Source organism: Gavialis gangeticus, unplaced genomic scaffold (genome assembly GCF_001723915.1).
Source record: "Gavialis gangeticus isolate Ggan-Ray unplaced genomic scaffold, GavGan_comp1, whole genome shotgun sequence".
NCBI lineage: Eukaryota > Metazoa > Chordata > Crocodylia > Gavialidae > Gavialis > Gavialis gangeticus.
Window position 1 is genome coordinate 1,165,076 of NW_017728980.1, and position 18,076 is coordinate 1,183,151.

At 44.6% G+C, this 18,076-nt stretch overlaps 1 protein-coding gene across 1 annotated transcript in view; it reads right to left on the minus strand.

Annotated features, from left to right (window-relative positions):
• Positions 1-8,070: 8,070 nt before the first annotated feature.
• The window catches only part of STT3A (STT3A, catalytic subunit of the oligosaccharyltransferase complex), a 30,158-nt gene continuing 20,152 nt past the window's right edge, over positions 8,071-18,076 (minus strand). Inside the window, exons 11-18 of the mRNA XM_019508916.1 lie at positions 16,959-17,050; positions 15,903-16,058; positions 15,417-15,605; positions 13,062-13,178; positions 12,729-12,831; positions 10,669-10,857; positions 9,757-9,872; positions 8,071-8,531 (exon numbers count right to left, since the gene is read on the minus strand). Coding sequence (XP_019364461.1) covers positions 8,493-8,531; positions 9,757-9,872; positions 10,669-10,857; positions 12,729-12,831; positions 13,062-13,178; positions 15,417-15,605; positions 15,903-16,058; positions 16,959-17,050 — 1,001 coding nt within the window. The 3' untranslated portion in view covers positions 8,071-8,492. The remainder of the gene's footprint in view (positions 8,532-9,756; positions 9,873-10,668; positions 10,858-12,728; positions 12,832-13,061; positions 13,179-15,416; positions 15,606-15,902; positions 16,059-16,958; positions 17,051-18,076) is intronic.

The window sequence follows — 18,076 nt, forward strand, 5'->3', positions numbered from 1 at the left end:
GCCCCTTCCATCGCCCCGCCCCGCCCCCGAGCGGGCCTCGCCCCTCTCCATGCTGGCGGGAAGCGGGCACCGGGGAGTGAGGTCGGTTCCTTATTGCGGGGGTCGCCAAACCTGCAGGATTCCCCGGAGTCTCCAGGAACTAGAAACCCGTCTCCGGCAGGCAGCTGAGAGCCACCCGAAGCCCCAGGGCTGGGCCTCCATTAAAATGAATATTACATGTTAAATCCTGTTTCTACCGCAGGCTACTGCATAGGCCACGCGTGGGGGGCACGTGCCCCGAGGCTGGCATTCGCCCCCCCCCCCCAGACACTGACACCACGGCAGGCGGTCCCCTCACCACCCCTGCTGCTGCCACCGCCCAGCCTCGGGACGCACCTGCTCTTCGCAGTCCGGTGGCTTTTTAAAATGTAATAGCAAAGTGTGTTTGCCTTCCTGAGGTGAAGTCCACCCACCGTTATCTGTAACTGATGTACACCAGCACGCGGTGCGTGTCGCGGGCACATTGGCAGCCCAGAAACCTCTTGGAATAGATTCGAGTGGAGTTGGCAACCCTGCTTGTTCCCGGGTCCCATTTCAAAGCAAATCCTTACACTGTTCAAGGTTGTTAGTAATTAATGATGCCGGCTGAAGAGTCAGGATTTCATCAGTGGATATTTGCTAATAAAACCGTAAAATAATATCATACATCAAGTACATAGCCCTGAAACTAGGCTGTAGCAAAATCCCTTTCGGGTCACCACAAAACACATCTATGCCACCAGGGGACAGCTCTGAGCAGGGCGCTGCCGGACCCGAAGCTGGGTTTCTGCAGGCCAAGCTGTCTACTCACAGGCCTCAATCAGGAACTGGGTTTGGGCTAAGATAATGGGTGGAAATCCTTCTTGGATCACCCCCACCATAGGAAGACTCTCCCACGGAGCCTGGGCAGAGTCCTGCCCAACCCAAAGCTCGGTTTCTGCATGCCAGGCTGCCTAGACAGGCCCCCAGGCCTGAATAAGGAGCTAGGTTTGGGCTGGGATTACCGATGGAAAACCTTTCTGAGTCACCCCAGACAAACATCTCTGCCTTCAAGGGGACTCTCCTGAAGAAGCCTGGGAAGCCTGCCTGACCCAAGGCTCAGTTTGCAAGTGCTAACCTGACAACTGACAGGCCCCAGGCCTACGACCTCTGTACCTAGCCCTGAATATGAAGCTGAATTTGGGCTGCAGATATCAGGTAAAATCCTCTCCTGGTCACCTAAGAACACACATCCGTCACCAGTGGACTCCCCTGAAGAAGTCTGGGCAGAGCACTGTCTGACCCAAAGCTTGGTTTTTGTGCACCAGCTTGTCAACTGACAGCCCCCCAGACTTGCGTGCTATGTATGTTCCTGTGAACAAGAAGTTGACTTTGGACTGGGATTATGGGGCAAAATCCTTTTTGGAGCACCCCAAAATACTCCTCTCCACCACCCAGACACTCTCTAGAAGAAGCATGGGCTGGTCTGTGCTTGACCCAATGTTTGGTTTTTGAGTGCCAGCCTGCCACCTGCCACCACCTGCATGCTAGGTACATTGCTTTATATAAGGATCTTATTTTGGGCTGGAGTTATGGGGCAAAACCCACTTTGGATCACCCCAAAACCCACATTACCACCACCAAGGGACTCACTTGAAGAAGACTAGGCAGGTCGCTGCTTGAACTTGAAGCTTGGTTTTTGAGTGCCAGCCTGCCAATTAATACCCACCCTGTAAGGCCTGCACGTTGCTGTTTTGCCAGGTGCTGGACAGCAGTAAGAATGGCTGCATACAAATATAAGGGTTTTACACCAACTTTTCAAATTTACCTCAAGCCCCAACCCAGAAATTTGGTAAGGTAAATGTGTACTAGGTGTTCTACCATGAACAAAACCTGCCCACTTGCAAGCAAATGTTAAATTAAAACAGATTTATTACAAGGGAAAAGGGGAACAAGGGGACACCCTAAGCAAAATGCTATTAACCTTTAACTGTACCTCAAAATTGATCACAATCTTAGTGGCAAACCAGCCTGGGGAACTACTACCTAGCCCAGTGACATGGGAAGGGATCTCACCCAGGGCTGCCACCCAGGAGCTATACCACCTGCGCCAGCTGAGTAGTAAATTCTGGGTAGGGAGGCCCACCCTGGAGGCCCTGCTGCTCAAGTACCCCTTCAGACATTTGTACCCTCTGCTTACTAATGAGAGTAGGCAGACAAAGTGAAATGACAGTTTTCACTATGGAGCATTACCCTAGTCAAACATACAGAACATAATCAGGGATACACATGTATAGAAATATGAATGTTTAATACATATCACTATGAGCCCGGAACCTACTTGAAAGAATGGGGACATAATGGCATTATTTGACAACCTGGTTTGGGTTTAAACCAGGTTAAGAATTACAGTATGGTTTTTCATCCAAGGTGAGGTTTTTTTCCCCTCATTCAACATGGGAGGAAAACATGCTTCATCTTGGATCTGAATACCAGCACTCTGTCACCAGCTAAGTCCAGGATCAGGCGGTGGTACATATCAGGGATCAGGCAGCAATTCACATGATGATCAGGAAGCAGCACACAAGGACTGGGTGCGGAGTGGGGCAGCCGTGTGGGTGGGGGTCAGGCAGCAGCATGTGCTCATGATTGAGCAGGGGATAAGGAAGCAGTATGTGATAGGGCATTGGGCAACAGCATATATGGGGGGATTGGAAGCAACAGGGGTCAGAAGTTGGAGCAGCAGTGCACATGGGGAAGCAGGCGTGGACAGCAGCATGTGCTGGGGATCAGGAGGAAGCACAGGTTGGGAATGGGCAGGCAGGGCAGGTGAGTGAGGGGTCAGTGGTAGGTTGTGGATCAGAGGAAAATGGCAGGTGTGGGGGGGGCACGTGGGAAGAGAGCAAGGGGCAGGGGTCAGACTGCCTGCCTCCTACTCCCATGGTTGAGGACAGATTTAAAACAATCCTCCAATAATTAGAGTCTATACGTGGAAAATTACAGCAAATTATAGAATTACAGTATAAATTTTTCCACATATGGAATCTACCTACTGGGGGTGGTCATCCTACATTGAAAGATAGCTTGGATTCAGGTAAACACAGTATTCATTGCAAAAATAAATTATCATTATCATTGCAAAGTATTCCATCCAATAATACAGCAGTTCCCAACCCCTGCTGGTGACCCAAATGAGGGTCATGGGGGCAATGTTGGCAGCACCGCACACAAAAGATGAGCCACGCCACATGCTGGGAGCTCCCTTGGCCCCATGCCGGGGCTGCTGCTGCACTCTGCTCCCATCAGCAGGCTGCAGAAAAAAAGGGTTGGGAACCACTGCAATAACAGAACATAGAAGATAGAAGAGAACAGATAAGAGCTGAAAAATCACAGTATTGGTACTACTAGTAGTAGTAGGCATCTGCCGATCTCACAAAACAATACAATTATGCCAAGACACCAGTTTGCTGAAAGTAATATGTGGTTGAAAGATAAAGTGAAGCTGGAGTGACCTCTTCAAGGTGCACAAGCCTGGGCAGTGTATTTGGAGACACTGAGCTGTCCCCCCGCTCCTCCCAGCCTTGCTGGTTTACTCTAAAGAAGAGGCAGACAGCAGTATGTTTGGAACCAGCTGGGCCGCAGGAGCTGCTGTACCAAAGATCGTCCATTTGTTCAATCAGGGCTCTATTCCTAGACTGGCTGTCACCCAGGGTTAAAGAGCCCAGTCTACCCCCTCACGGAGTGGACTTCAGTTCCCTAAGTTTTTGACGACCAGATCAGGAGGATGAAATAAATGAGGCTTTCTTTAGACAACTAGCAGAAGTTTCCAGATCACAGGCCCTGGTTCTCATGGGGAACTGGGAGGGTAGTATGGCAGGGCACCAGTAATCCAGGAAGTTTTTGGAGACAACTTCTTGGTATGGGTGTTGGAGAGACCAACTAAGAGCCATGCTCTTTTTGATCAGCTGCCCACAAACAGAGAAGAATTGGTGGCGAACACAGAATTGAATGGCAACTTGGGCAGCAGTGACCACAAGATGGTCAAGTTCAGGATCCTGACAAAAGGAAGGAGAGGAGGGCAAGGAAGAAGAACAGCAGAGTATGGACCCTGGACTTCAGAAAAGCAGACTTTGACTCCCTCAGGGAACTGATGGGCAGGATCCTGTCTGAGGGGGAAAGGAGTTCAGGAGAGCTGGTTGTATTGTAATGAAAACTTACTGAGGGCACAGGAACAAACCATCCCGAATTGCAGGAAGAACAGCAAATATGGCAGGCAACCAGCTTGGCTTAGCAGGCAACTCTGCAGTGAGCCTAAACACAAAAAGGAAGTTTACAAGAAGTGTTGCTTAGGCATGTAGGGATAAAATCAGGAAGGCCAAAGCACAGCTGGAGTTGCAGCTAACAAGGGACGTGAAGAGTAACAAGAAGGGTTTCTATAAGCATGTTAGCAACAAGAGGAAGGTCATGGAAAATGTGGGTTGCTTACTGAATAGGGGAGGTAACCTAGTGACGTACGATAAGGAAAAGGCTGAAGTGTTAAATCCCCTTTTTTGCCTCAAGTCTTCACTGGCAAGGTCAGCTCCTGGACTACTGCATCAGGCAGCGCAGTTTGGGGTGCAGGTGAGCAGCCTTCAGTGGTGAAAGAACAGGTTAGGGACCATTTAGAAAAAATGGATGCATACAAGCTCATGGGGCTGGATGCAATGCATCCGAGAGTGCTGAGGGAGTTGCTGATATGTTTACAGAGCTGCTGACCATAATCTTTGAAAATCTGTGATGATCAGAGGAGGTCCCAAACGATTGGCAGATAGAGTGCCCATCTTGAAGAAGAGAAAGAAGCAGGATCCAGGGAACTACAGACCAGTCAGCCTTACTTCAGTCCCCAGAAAAATCATGGAGAAAGGCCTCAAGGAATCCATTTTTAAGCACTTGGAGGAGAAAAAATTGATCAGGAACAGTCAACATGGATTCACCAAGAGCGAGTCAAGTCTGACCAACCTGGATTGCCTTCTATGATGGGATGAATGGCTCTATGAAAGCAGTGGACATGATAAACCTTGACTTTAGCAAAGCTTTTGATACAGTCTCCCACAGCATTCTTGAAAAACAAGTCAAGGAAGCATGGGTTGGATGAAAAGAGTGTCAAGTGGGTAGAAAGCTAGCCGGGACATTAGGCTCAACAGGTAGCAATCAATGGCTCGATGTCTAGCTGGCAGTTGGTATCAAGTGGGGTACTCCAGGGGTTAGTCCTGGGGTCAGTTTTGTCCAATATTTTCATTAATGATCTGGACGATGGGATGGATTGCAACATCAGCAAGTTCAGATGACACCAAGCTAAGGACAATAGTAGATACACTGGAAAGGAGGGCTAGGATTCAGAGTGACGTAGACAAATTGGAGGACTAGGCCAAAAGAAATCTCAGGAGGTTCAATAAGGACAAGTGCAAAGTCCTGCACTTAGGACGGAAGGCTCCTATGCACCACTACAGGCTTGGGTCCAACTAGCTCAGCTGCAGCCCTGCAAAAAAGGACCTGGGGGTTACAGCAGACAGTAAGTTGAATACGAGTCAGCAGTGTACCCTTGTTGCCAAGAAGGCTAACAGCATACCGGGCTGCATTAGTAGGAGTGTTACCAGCAGACTGAGGAAAGTAATTATTCTACACTGGTGAGGCCACACCTGGAGTACTGTGTCCAGTTTTGAGCCCTCCGCTGCAGAAAGGAGGTGGACAAGTTGGAAAGTCCAATGGAGGGCAATAACAATGGCTAGGGGGCTGGGCACATGACTTGTGAGAGGAGCCTGAGGGAACTGGTCTTATTTAATCTGCAGCAGAGAAGAGAATAAGGATGGAGCTGGACTGTTCTCAATGGTGGCAGATGACAGAACAAGGAGCAATGGTTTCAAGTTGCACCAAGGGAAGTTTAAGTTGGATATTAGGAAAAACTCACTCTAGGAGGATGGTGAGACAGTGGAACAGGTTACCTAAAGATGGTGGAATCTCCATCCTTAGAGATTTTTAAGACCCAACTTGACAAAGCTGTGGCTGGAATGATCTAGTTGGGGCTGGTCCTGCTTTAAGCAGGGGGTTGGACTAGATGACCTCCTAAGGTGCCTTCCAACCCTCATTTTATGATTCTATGCTCAGGCTCGGGGTGAGTTCAACTTGAGCCTTTCTGCACTCAGTGAGTTTCCAGGTTATGCTTGGGAAAGAAAGATGTGTGGTGTTGACACCTGACGGCATGGGTAACTTTCCAAAAGCTTACTATGTGGCTGCTTTAGCCCTGGCACATGACACTGTGTCATAGTGCAGCCTAGGTAGTCTTGCACAAAGCCATAGTGTACATATGGGAAACACTGACAGAGCCTGGCTTAGTGACATGGCACATCCTGACTTTAGCCCTCTTCACACTTTGGCCAAATGTGCACGTGCCTCATTAAGGGCTATGCAAAGTGACGTTGCAGTTTTACAGCCTAGAATCACATACAACTGTGATTCTCTCCCCTTCCCCTTTTCGTACCGAGTACCTCACAGTGTGCAGGTTCTACAAAAGCAAGGGGATCTGCCTCTCGTCTCTTTATTCTTCACCCTGAAGTTCTACCCCTTTTTCATATTGCTTTCTTTTATGAGAATATAATGGGAATCAATCTTTTCTCCTGTGGCTAATACCTCCTGGAAAAAGGCAATATTAACACAATACAGTGAGCTCTTGGCCTGTAGAGGGGCCAGTGGGTAAAATGGGAACATCATAGCCCTAGAATTCAGCATCCACCTCTCTTCATAATCTTTATGCTTTCATTCACTTTGAAATCTTTTTTCCTCCTCAAGCCGACACTGAAGGAAAACCAGGCATATATCTGATTACAACCTGCCCTCCCCCCACGCATACTTTTTTTTTTTTTTTTTTTTGCAACAACTGAAATCAACAGACAAGATGTCTACTTAAAGTGCAGCAGACGTTTGTGGCACACCAGTGCCTTAAATCTTGCTCTTTTTGCTGTGCGCCCCCTCCTCACCCCATGGTTGAATGGCCAAGAGGCAAAAACCATGGCATTAATTGCCCCTTGGCCACTCAGCAGGAGAGGGTGGGGAAGGGGTGTGGCACAGCAAAGAGTGAGATTAAAGGCACCGCCGTACTGCAAGCTTCTGTTGCAATTTAGGTAAGTCCCTACAATAGGACCAGAATATTTGTCCAGTATGGATGCAAATTAAATTACTGGTAGATGCAGCTTAGTTTTCATATAGAGGGGTTAGTCCCTCTTGTTTTGCAGAATAAAAATAAGACTAATTTGTGAACCTTGCATCAAAACTGTGCCAGGCCTTGTGACTAATAATATCTCAGCTGCTCAAGCAAAAGATTCAGTAAAAGCCTTTTCCAAAAAATCTACACGGGAAGGTCCTGTTCGGAATCAACTTTTTTCATATAAATTAAGTAACTTAAACATATAGACAGATGACTATTCACTACAATTGAAGTCACTTCCTAAAAGTATGAACATACGCCACAGTACTTCCTGGTTTTTAACTACAATGACTTATCAGGTTTAGGTATTAAACCCAATGTGCTCTCCAGCTGGTTTGAAGAAGACTCAACTAAATACCATTGTTTAGTGTCCACCAGCTGCCATGCATCCATTTGACTGCTATATATTCTATAGATTGCTGCAGCAATATTAATTCAGTCCTCCTTGGTTGATGCACTGCTGTCATTTTTTCATGACTTGTAGGTGCAACCTAATAAAATGCCTTGACTGAACTGGCCAGAAGAAAACTCAAAGGGTTCAAGGAGGGTTTGTAACATTGGACCACGATACTGATGCACCATGGAGGGAAGCCTGGAATATGGAGGCTGACCAGTAATCAGAATTACATATACTAGAGAAGATACCCAAATCAAGACCACTTGGGAGAAAGAAGTTTAGTTGTGTGTCAGGAGACAGCCAGTTATCTCCCTATTTATTAGTAGAGGTATTTAGTGCCTTCCAACATAGAACATCCCCAAAAAAGTGTGTTGCTCATCAGGACAGGACTATATTTGATAAATTTGATCTGATATTCAAAATGGACAAGGGTGGCTGTTTTACCAAAAACCTGTTTTAATAAACCAAAGTGAGGCAGATGGCTACCATTATGGAAATCTGAGTCTTGTGACTCAGAAAAGGAAGTAGACTTTGAGGTGTTAGTAAATTCAAAAAGTAAAACATCTTCACACTTCAAGAGGGAACACCTGGATTGCTGCATCTGGCACCATCACTGGAAAGGAAGCAAGAACTACACACTTTTTTTAAACTCCCCTTTAATCACCCACCATAAAGCCATTATTTCTGATTTGGTAACTGGTTCATATTTATAAAAATCATTCCATCTAATATGGACTGTATGCATGAGGGCAGAACTTCATGGGCAGTTAATCCAACTCCTTGCACTTATAAACTGTATAAAAAAAAACTTGCTTCACAGGCAGACTCAGTGCGATTTCCTTAAAGCTGAAGGCAAATCTATGTTCTTGACAGTCCACGATTATCCAAGTCCTTTACCTGCAAAACAATAAATTATTTAAGCTTTCTTCAGAATTTCTCAGAATTAACAAAGAAAAATACTTTTTGAAAGAGTTTCCCTAGACATTCCCTGATCATAAATTAGTTTTTTCTTTTCATTCGGTCTTAAACAGTTAATATTCAAAGCCATGTTCTTTAATCCTTTTGTACTAGTGCTTTGCAGTCACAAGCTATACAAAAGGGCTAAGTCATTCCACTTTGTTTTCCTGTCTTTTCAGAGGTGTCATAAATTACCCCAGTGACGGAGAGCTCAGATGAGAGAGGAGAGATAATTTTACTCATCTTATGATGTACTTCAGATGTGTTCCACTGGTTTGGACTGGGCAGATCTAATTGCACGAAAGACACATTTCAACTTTTCTAATTTAAAAGAGTGTTGTGATGAACATTATATTTAACCATACATAATTTTCTGCAGACTTTGGAACAGAGGCACTTTGCACTTTTGTAGTTCTCATGTACTAACGAGAGGGGAAGCAGGTATACTTGGTAACAAAGACATCAGTGGCAACTCCATTTCACAGATAAATAAATGGATGCACTGTGTTAACAACTTGTCCTGGATCATGCAGCAAATCTATCAGTCAGGAAAAGACTAGATCTCTTGTCTGTGTTCTCCCCACTGCATTATATGCTAAGGCAGCATGAGCCCAAAGGGCAAAACACTATTTGCTATTCCAGAAAAGGTATGATGTGATCAGAGACACAAAACTAGTTAAATCTGTATAGATTAAAGAGTTAAAGCTAATTCCACTGTCTGCATTTATTTGCTTCTTTTGGTATAGTTGAGGTGGCAGAAATTTGATTTTTGATTCAACCTATGCAGCTTCAACCTTCACAGCCATCTGGTGAGCTGCAAAGTAACTTGCCCTCCGAAAGCTGTCTGTGCAAGCAACAAACAACAAAGTCTGGTCAAAACAATGCATACCTTATACAATGGTCCAGAGACAGGTACAGAAACAAGGTGCTTCCTAAAATAGTACTAGCCCAGACTTCAAACTAGACTCCTTTCTATGTCAAGTTAATGCAATGTCTGTGGTAGCCTTGATCAATATCTTAAATTCATTTCTAAAGCTCAACTCCACACTTGGAAGAAAAAAAAATCTCAATGAAGGATCTTTGAGATGGCGGTATCCCAGGATATTAGGAATACCCTGACTGTTCTCTCTTAAGAGGCAGATGGTAGCCCCTATTGTTTGCTTACTTTGTATATTCGGACTAGCCAGTGCTCTGTAGTATAGGCCTCTTCCAGGACATCAAGCTCAAAGTCTTTGTTTCCAATCTCAGCATTTCTCACTCTGTCATAACCTGGTGGGCGCTCTAGAGAGAACGAAAAAGTGATCAGAGACTTCAGAGGCCCTAGTTCCACGGAAATAGTATAAGCCCCTCCAACCCAACTGAAGATACTTTCCCAAAGGAGTCTCAAAACCCAAGAGGCACAGAATGAATTTGGAATATGAACTACCCAATCTCCCTCCTTCCCCAGGTGACTGCACTCCAAACAGAGTAGCATGTTCACTGTCTGTACCTCGCATTTTAAATAAATAAATCAGGATTTTGTTTATTAGTAAATAGCAGGCCTGGTGAAGTATACCAAAAAAAAAGAGGGGGGCGGGGAAGGAGAGCACCAAGGTAAGTGAGAAAGGTTATTGTTTCATGTTGTTTGTGGAGAATGTCCAACTGCATCTTAAACCGTGTGGTGTTAGGTATCAACATGTTTTAGTGGGAGGCAGCCCTACTATAAGTTTCAGCACAGGGTGGCCAAAATGGCTAAAGCCTTCCAGTAAAGAAAGGAGCCTGCCAGTGATTCACATTTCAGCACAAATTTGAGAGAGAATTTCACACTGCTGAAAGATGCTGGAATGAAGCCCGTTTCCTTATCCCCAGAGGACAGGTCAACATCATCTCCATTTTAAAGACTGTGGTGAAGGAGGAAGGGAAAAGCAATTTGCCCAAAGCCATACTCCAAGTCAGTGTCACAGCTGCGAGCACACAATGTCACAAAACACCTTAAACGAACCTTAATTGTCAGGATATTTGTGTTCTCTGCTTTAGTCTCAAGACAAATTCCAGGTGCTCTTTTTGCAATACCAACATAAAGACCACTGCTACTTACTGGCTTCAGTGTAGACCTGCCCAAAGCGGTAGTAGCACATCTTATACATAAGGCAGTTGAGCAGCACAGGGGAACCCTCCCTATCAACACGGAACTCTCCAGTCGGTGTGTAGTAATCGTGTTCCTTTATGTGCTTCCCAGTGTCTGTGCTCCCACCAATTCTCACCATCCACAGGAACTTGTTGATATCTAAAGGAGCAAGGAGACAGTGTGAGGTGTAAAAACATTTGCTCTCATTTCCAACAACCAGTTAAGCACCCAAGTGTGGCATTCAAGAGGAACACTGTCCAGACTACAAGCCTCTGCCAGACAGGGGACAACATCTGGCAAAAAATTTACACAGCTGCATGTCTCAAATCTCATATATGCTGTTATTTCACTGACAATTGCACCATCTATATGCCGTTTCAGCTGGGAGTGAGGCTCTAACAGATCTGGGTGTGGGAACAAGTTGCCACAAATGGTTCAGTCTCCTATAACTGTAAAATGTCCTTAGTGAGCAAAGTAGCAGCACTTATATGGCAATATTTCTTTAAGTGTTGTATTAGTTATTAAACATATTGAACTCCACCACCCCAGAGGAGGCAGGGCTACAGGTAAGGGAACAGAAACAATGTAAGGATTATTGTCCAGGAATACAAGGAGTGACAGGCAACACAGAAACTAGTACTCAGTGGGTGCATCTACACGAGATGCTTTACTGTGCAATAAATGTGCGCATCTACACATACACACACTTACTGCGCAGTAAACGGCTCTAAATCAGAAGAAAATCTGCTACCTGCAAATGCAAGTAGCAAAATTTACTTGCAGTTAGTTACTGCACAGTAGTGCTTGTGTAGCAAGGCCTCAGTCGGGTGGAGATTCTCCGCCCAGCCAGGGGCTCACTGCTAGCTGCCCCACCAGCGGATCAGGACAGGATCTGGGACCTGCCCCACCCCTGCAGCTCTTTCTAAATCCTGAGTTCCCAACTGGGGAACTTGGCCCAGGAGCTCCCTACTACCGGAGCAGGGAGACATTGTCCCTGCCCTGGCAGTAGCCCTCCCTGAGGATGTCCCATCCCCGGCCAGGAGGCAGCTGTCTCCTGGCCCAGGGCTCCCCACCAGCTCTTGGACTAGCAACTATGAGAAGGAGCCTAGAGCTCCCCCTGTTGGAGGCAGAGGTCCACTGCAGGGCCCCAGGAAGCAGGAGCAGTTTATTGCCATTAGCAGCAAATCTGCTCCCACTTCCCTGCACATGTAGACACCTGCCTGGGAGCATTTACTTGCAAGTAAACAGCTCCCAGATCTAATGGATGTGTAGACACACCCAGTGCTCCCTGGCATCTGGCCTCATGCTTCATCTGCTACCCAAACTAAGCAACCACCTTTTGAGCACCTGCTCCTCATCCATTACCCTGAAGACTGTCAAGTAATAGCCACGTATGTCTACAATAAATCTTACAGAAATGTTAAGTTCTTCTCCTGAGGGTATTGCTAACAAAGATCCAGGTTTGCTCTCACTCCTAGCAGAGAAATAATTGGTTTTGTTTCTAACAGCCATGCCAGAGGCTCAAGAGAAAGTATTTGTTTCAATTGGCAATATTCTCTAGACATCCTTTCATTATTCAGCACTGCACAAACACTCCCCAACACATCAGCCTGGCCTGATCACATAACCTGCTCATCCCCACATTGAGTCTCCATTCCACAAGCCAAGTAGAACTTGTAACCTAGCTGCCCATTCTACTTTGTGTGTTGGGATTCACTGACTTTATAACTGACTCTTCTAATATAAATTCTCCCTTTTAGAAAGGAACTTGGGCCTGGCCATTCTGTGCTCCTTAGACAATATATTCAGCAACTGTAGTAACTCCAGCCAGCTCTACCATGGTCACAGTGTAGCAGTGGAATGCATCACCTACAACTATCCATATCTGTAAGAAGAAAACAGGACTACCACAGCACAGGAACATGCATGATTCATCCAAGAAGCTACTGGGATAGTGGAATGAGTTAGCAAGCAGGAATCTGACTGTAGGAGGAGTAGGGAAAAAAAGGTATTTTGGATGATGGCCTTACCATCTGAGGAATATCCAGTGAGGCCTCCAAATATTACCAACACATAACTGACATCCAGCTCCCTCATGATCTCATAGGCTCTCTCTTCAGTGGATGCCATTGCCTTAATGAAATACAAAGTCAGTCAAGTGACAGCCATTAAACCCAGAGTTGCTCTGTTGTGTTGGTATATGGACTGCAACTTGAAACCATCTTAGTCCTTAATAAGAACAAACTGCTTGAATGAGAACCTCCTTTTATTTCCAGGACCCAAGAAGAATGCATCTTCTTCCACATAAGTTTTTCTGGAATACTGGAGGAAAAGTTCTAGGACCAAGAAGTAGTTGCACCTACCTGCCCAACTCGGGAGATATGCGTATTATTCCAAGTGTTGTTGTCTACCAGAATTGTCCTGTTGGCCATGGCTGTTATCTGATACCCATAATCCCACCAAGACATGACCTTTGCATCCTGCATTCAAATACAAAAAGGTCAATCAGTACAGTCTGTTTTCAACCAATGCTGTGAAGGAAGTTTTGTCCCATTCCTCATTACAACACACTTAGTAGGCAGGTCTTATAAGACGCCCCAAATCTGTTGAGCCCAGCAGATCACAGGAGCACACATTTTTATGCAATGCTATAATGTTCACTAAAGTTGACCCAGTTTGTTCTGAGAAGAAAGTTGGACAGGTAGTCTTTTCTGCCAGCAAACCAAAGCCAAGACAGAAAAAGAGGCAGCTGCCAAACAGCTGTGTTCTGCAGCAAACTGACCAACTTCTATATATGGGACTGCATGGTATTTTCTTCCAGGCCTCACTTCCTTATCATAATTTACAAAAAGAGGGTGAAAATGCAACTGGAAGCTGCCTAGCAAGGCCTGTTTATAATGAAGAAAAAGTTCAGAAATGCACTGACTGATGATATTCCTTTGGGCTCAAAGTCTGAGGCCCAAGAGCCATCCACACACAGCTGAGTTGATATCATCAGGGTATAGCATTCTAATCTACAGACTGAACCAAGATCTACTACAAACATATTTGGCTGGGAAGACTCAGGCTATAACATAATTCTGGTTATACTACAGTTTATTTTAAGCTACACAGGCAACAAAGTCAGTTATAATACAGCCCTCCGACACTTCTCTTTCCTTTGCACTCAGGTTGAACATAACAAGCTTCTGAATTAGTCATGCAGCAAACTGCCAACATGTTGTTTTCAAAAGTCTGAGAGCATTCAAACAACTCCTCCAGAGACCAGGAATGCAGGTCACTTCTGATCTTGTGTTCTGTGCAGTAAAACTACCAAGAACTGTGCTGAATAGGTCAAATTTAAAACAGTACTTTTTATTGGAACTGAACACTTCATGCTCACAAGACAACCATGCAGGCAAGTCAATAAGCTCTATATGCTGGGAGGAGTTCAAAGCTATTCAGTGGTAAAGTTAGGTAATCCAATAAATGACCTACATCTTCCTAACCTCTTTTGCAAAGCTGTTTGCCCCACAGAAGTCAAGGCCAGCAACCCCATGTGCCCAGTGGCCACAAACTCTTTTGTGGCAGAATCTATGTGCAATGAATAGTTCAATAAAGAATCTCCATTTCCCAAGTGATTCTAAACAATAGGGAGAAGTAAGTCTTTCTTCAAGCAATGAAGGAAACTCTTAAGGCCCAAAAGCTTCTTCTAAGAAGCTGACTTTGAAAACATAGTGGGAATCTAACAGTGTTCAGCCTGTGTCACAGAATTATATCTTTCAGATAAGGCAGCATACCAACATCTGAGTACTGACTCCAGGGTCCTGTGAGACAGGACCTTAGTGCAACTCCATCCTCCATTCACAGAGTAATAACTCATACAGTATCTTTTATACCAGACTGTCACAGACGTTTACAGATATTTACTTAACAATTACTCCCTGCAGTCTCCTGAAAGGGAGTTTTGCAAATAACTTAGTTTTATAGATTAAGCAATTAAGGCACAGATTAAATGAATGACTTCTCAAGGGGAGATGGAACCCAAGATTCCCGACTCCAAGTTACAAGCTCCAACCACTGGAGTATGCTTGGGCATCCTGGACAAACAGCACTAGGGAGGATTAAAAAACATGGCTCATTTGGAATAGGTTCAATTCTGTACATATTTCTGATTCAAAACATTTAGAGTTGAGACCATCCTATCCCTAAATCAGAGTGGGCATGCCCAAAGCCTTCAGGCCTTTTTGAAAGCAAGTCTAATGTAGCCTAGTAATCTTGCATTTTAGACCTAATTTCTGATACCATTCCTTAACAAAAGATATAGCAGTAGTCCTGTCAGTCCTTAGGATTTAAGGCTTCTTGTTTCACCTAAAACTGATTCCAGAGAAATTATTTCATTTATACAAACCAGTGATGCTCAACCAGGGTGCCTTGGGAATACAGTACCCTGGGGTACTTTGAGATCCTTCCAGGGTTGTTGAGGGGTGCCACACAGCATTAGCACTATTAGGTGTGCAAACATGATTCACAACAAACCCAGAGATTTCAAATAGGAATGCACAGTGTTAAAAACATTCTGACTTGTCATGGCCTGAGTTCTTTGCAACAGAAGAATTGCTCTATTATTTTTCTGTAGTCCAAAAATGAGTGAAAAATAAAAGCAAATCTAATGAGAGGCTCCTCGAACTTAAAGTTTGAGAACCATTGATGTAAGCAGAAACCCTATTAAAGTTTACCTCCGGTGTATTGTGGCGCAACCAATAATAAGCCTCTCTGAAGTCATCAAAGATGATCCTGCTACCATCCCCACCGCGAGCAGACAGCACTATAGAAGGTGAGGAATAGGCTTCACTGGTCACCCAGGTTGAATGGAAAGTGTAGGTGATCAAGAAGAAAGCCATGACCAGGATCATGCCACTGGCAACCTAGGGAAGCAGAAAGCAATCAAAAATGTGTTTCAGAAATGTTATTCTGAAAGATATCAACCTCCCTTTATAAGAAGCCCTTTTCAACCCAAATGCAGGGCTCACATATACTAAGAGACCTATGCTAAGAAAACAAGACCTTTTTCCCCCTCTTTCTGCTATTTCATAGATCTAGAGGACATCCTTACATTACTAGCAGTCTCCTACCCCCAGACCCTTGAAGTAATGCTTGCCCCTTGGAAGTTTGGGTCTGGCCTCTGTTTTAAACCTGGGTCTTAATCATGCATGGGAACTTACTTCGTTTTTAATGGGATAAGTAGAGTCTTGTTGTTTTTTGGTTTTCTTGTCTGGTCGGCTGATATCCAGGTTCTTCATGTAAGTGGACAGCACCTGAGAAACTCCAATGCCAGACAGAATGCACATAACTGGGGCCAGCACCAACATGAGACGCACCTGGTGAAGACAGCAGGCATTTAATACCTGATCACACATAAGAAACTACTAGCAGAGTACAACATAAACAAAGAACTGAAAAACTGCTGAAGAATGTAACATCCCACTGATGCAGTGATTCTTCAGACAAGCAACTATTCTGAACTCAACAACAGCCTCTTGAGCATGAGGCATTAAGACGGTTTTCCCCAGTGGGCAGGAACTGACCACCCTGCTGACCCCTTTGTTAACTGCCATGAAATCTCCGAACTTCACGAAAGTCACAGAAAAATATTCTGATTCGACATCAGTTCTGGAGCCTTCAGTAAAGTTGCACTATAGCTAAGAATGAGTGGTTTCATTTACAAGATTCAGTTCCCACCTGGAGTACAATATGGTACAACAGAATTGTGAACTACTTGTTAACAAGAAGCTACTGTTTGAATAGGCAAGTCCTTTGCGGTTAGCTTATACTGACTACACAGATAGCACAGCCAAGCTGTATAACCCAAGAGCAAGACTGGAAACAGCATTCATTAGTCTCTCCCAAAATCTGTCCATCCCCAGCAGTAATGGCAATAAAGATAAACGACAGTCCAACCTATTAGAAATCTTGCAAAGCTGCTTTTTTTAACAAGGCTTCACAACCATATACAGATGGATAAATAAATGTGGTTGAAAATGCAGGAAATGCTATGAATGTTTCAGTCAACTCATATGTATAAGATTATGCCCACTGGATGCTGGGAGAGTTCAGAACACAGAAGGTTATGACCCCCAGTGAGTGAGTAACAGAGCTGGAAATAGCTCTCCTAGTGCTCCATGTTACCCATTTCCTCTTTCTACCCGTTTTTCCCAAGCCCAAATAGTTCAAGTCCCATGATGGCAGATTTTCACTCCTCAGCAGGCAGCAGCTCTCACCATCACAGCAGAGAAGTACATGCTGGTCACACCATACATTATGATAAAAATACGGGCATCTGATAGATTACTGAAACAGTAGTAGAGGCCAACTGTAAAAGAGGGAGACACGGTCAACACCCAGACTGGAAAGACATTACATTAAACAAACTGAAGGTCAAAGCAGAACATTACAAATGGTCTAATTTTAGAATAACATATCTTTTGTTATCACAATAAAAATTGGTTCGGTGCATTAGTGCAGAGGAAACAAGTGCCAGGAAAGGGGCAATGGTGGTCAAGTCCTGCAAGGAGTTGCAGACTTATAATGAATTAGCCTGTCAGCACAACACAGATTGAACAGATGCTGGACTTAAAAGCCATATGACAAAGAAACACAGGCATAATTCATTGGCTATATTAGCATTCAAATAAGTGGGGCATTTTACTGGCCCAGTAATGAATACTGTAATTCATTTATTGGGCTTCTGTGTAAGGAGCATACTAGACTACAAAGTTCTACATAATACACAAGCTTCCTGTAATGTTGGGGTATAATTCAAGGTATTAGCACCAATTAACCTCAAGTGTGCCAATCTAAGTACTGAGAGCAAATGCCTCTGGGGGAACCTTATCTATCAGAGAAGCTCATGGGAAGACCATCCAGTGCCACAGGTGGTGGTATCTGGCACTTTCCCTCCCTACTGCTTTCTATCCATAGCTCTCAAAACACTTTACAAGGTACGCAAATGTTATCAGAGAGGGGAAATGATTTACTCAAATCTCAGAGCAAGACACTGTCAGCACTGAGTCCCGAGTCTCATGCCATGTCTTATCCATGAGACAAAAGACTGTCACTCATAACAGTTCAGATAAAATGCCATACATTAAAACTGTAATAAGTGAACCGCAAGGCTTAAAAGGAGTATAATGTGTTCCCTGTGGGTGACCATGCCAAGCAAGTGGGCACTGCTAAATCTTGCAAAGGAGTCTAAAAAGAGTAGCCCTACCTGGTGTAGAATACAATGCAATTTCCTACTGACTTGATGGAGTACAAGAATATTGGCGTTTAGTATAATGGTGCCCTTTTCTGGCTTCTGCCCAGTGGGAAGGACAGGGGACTTTCATTAGGATTTTGT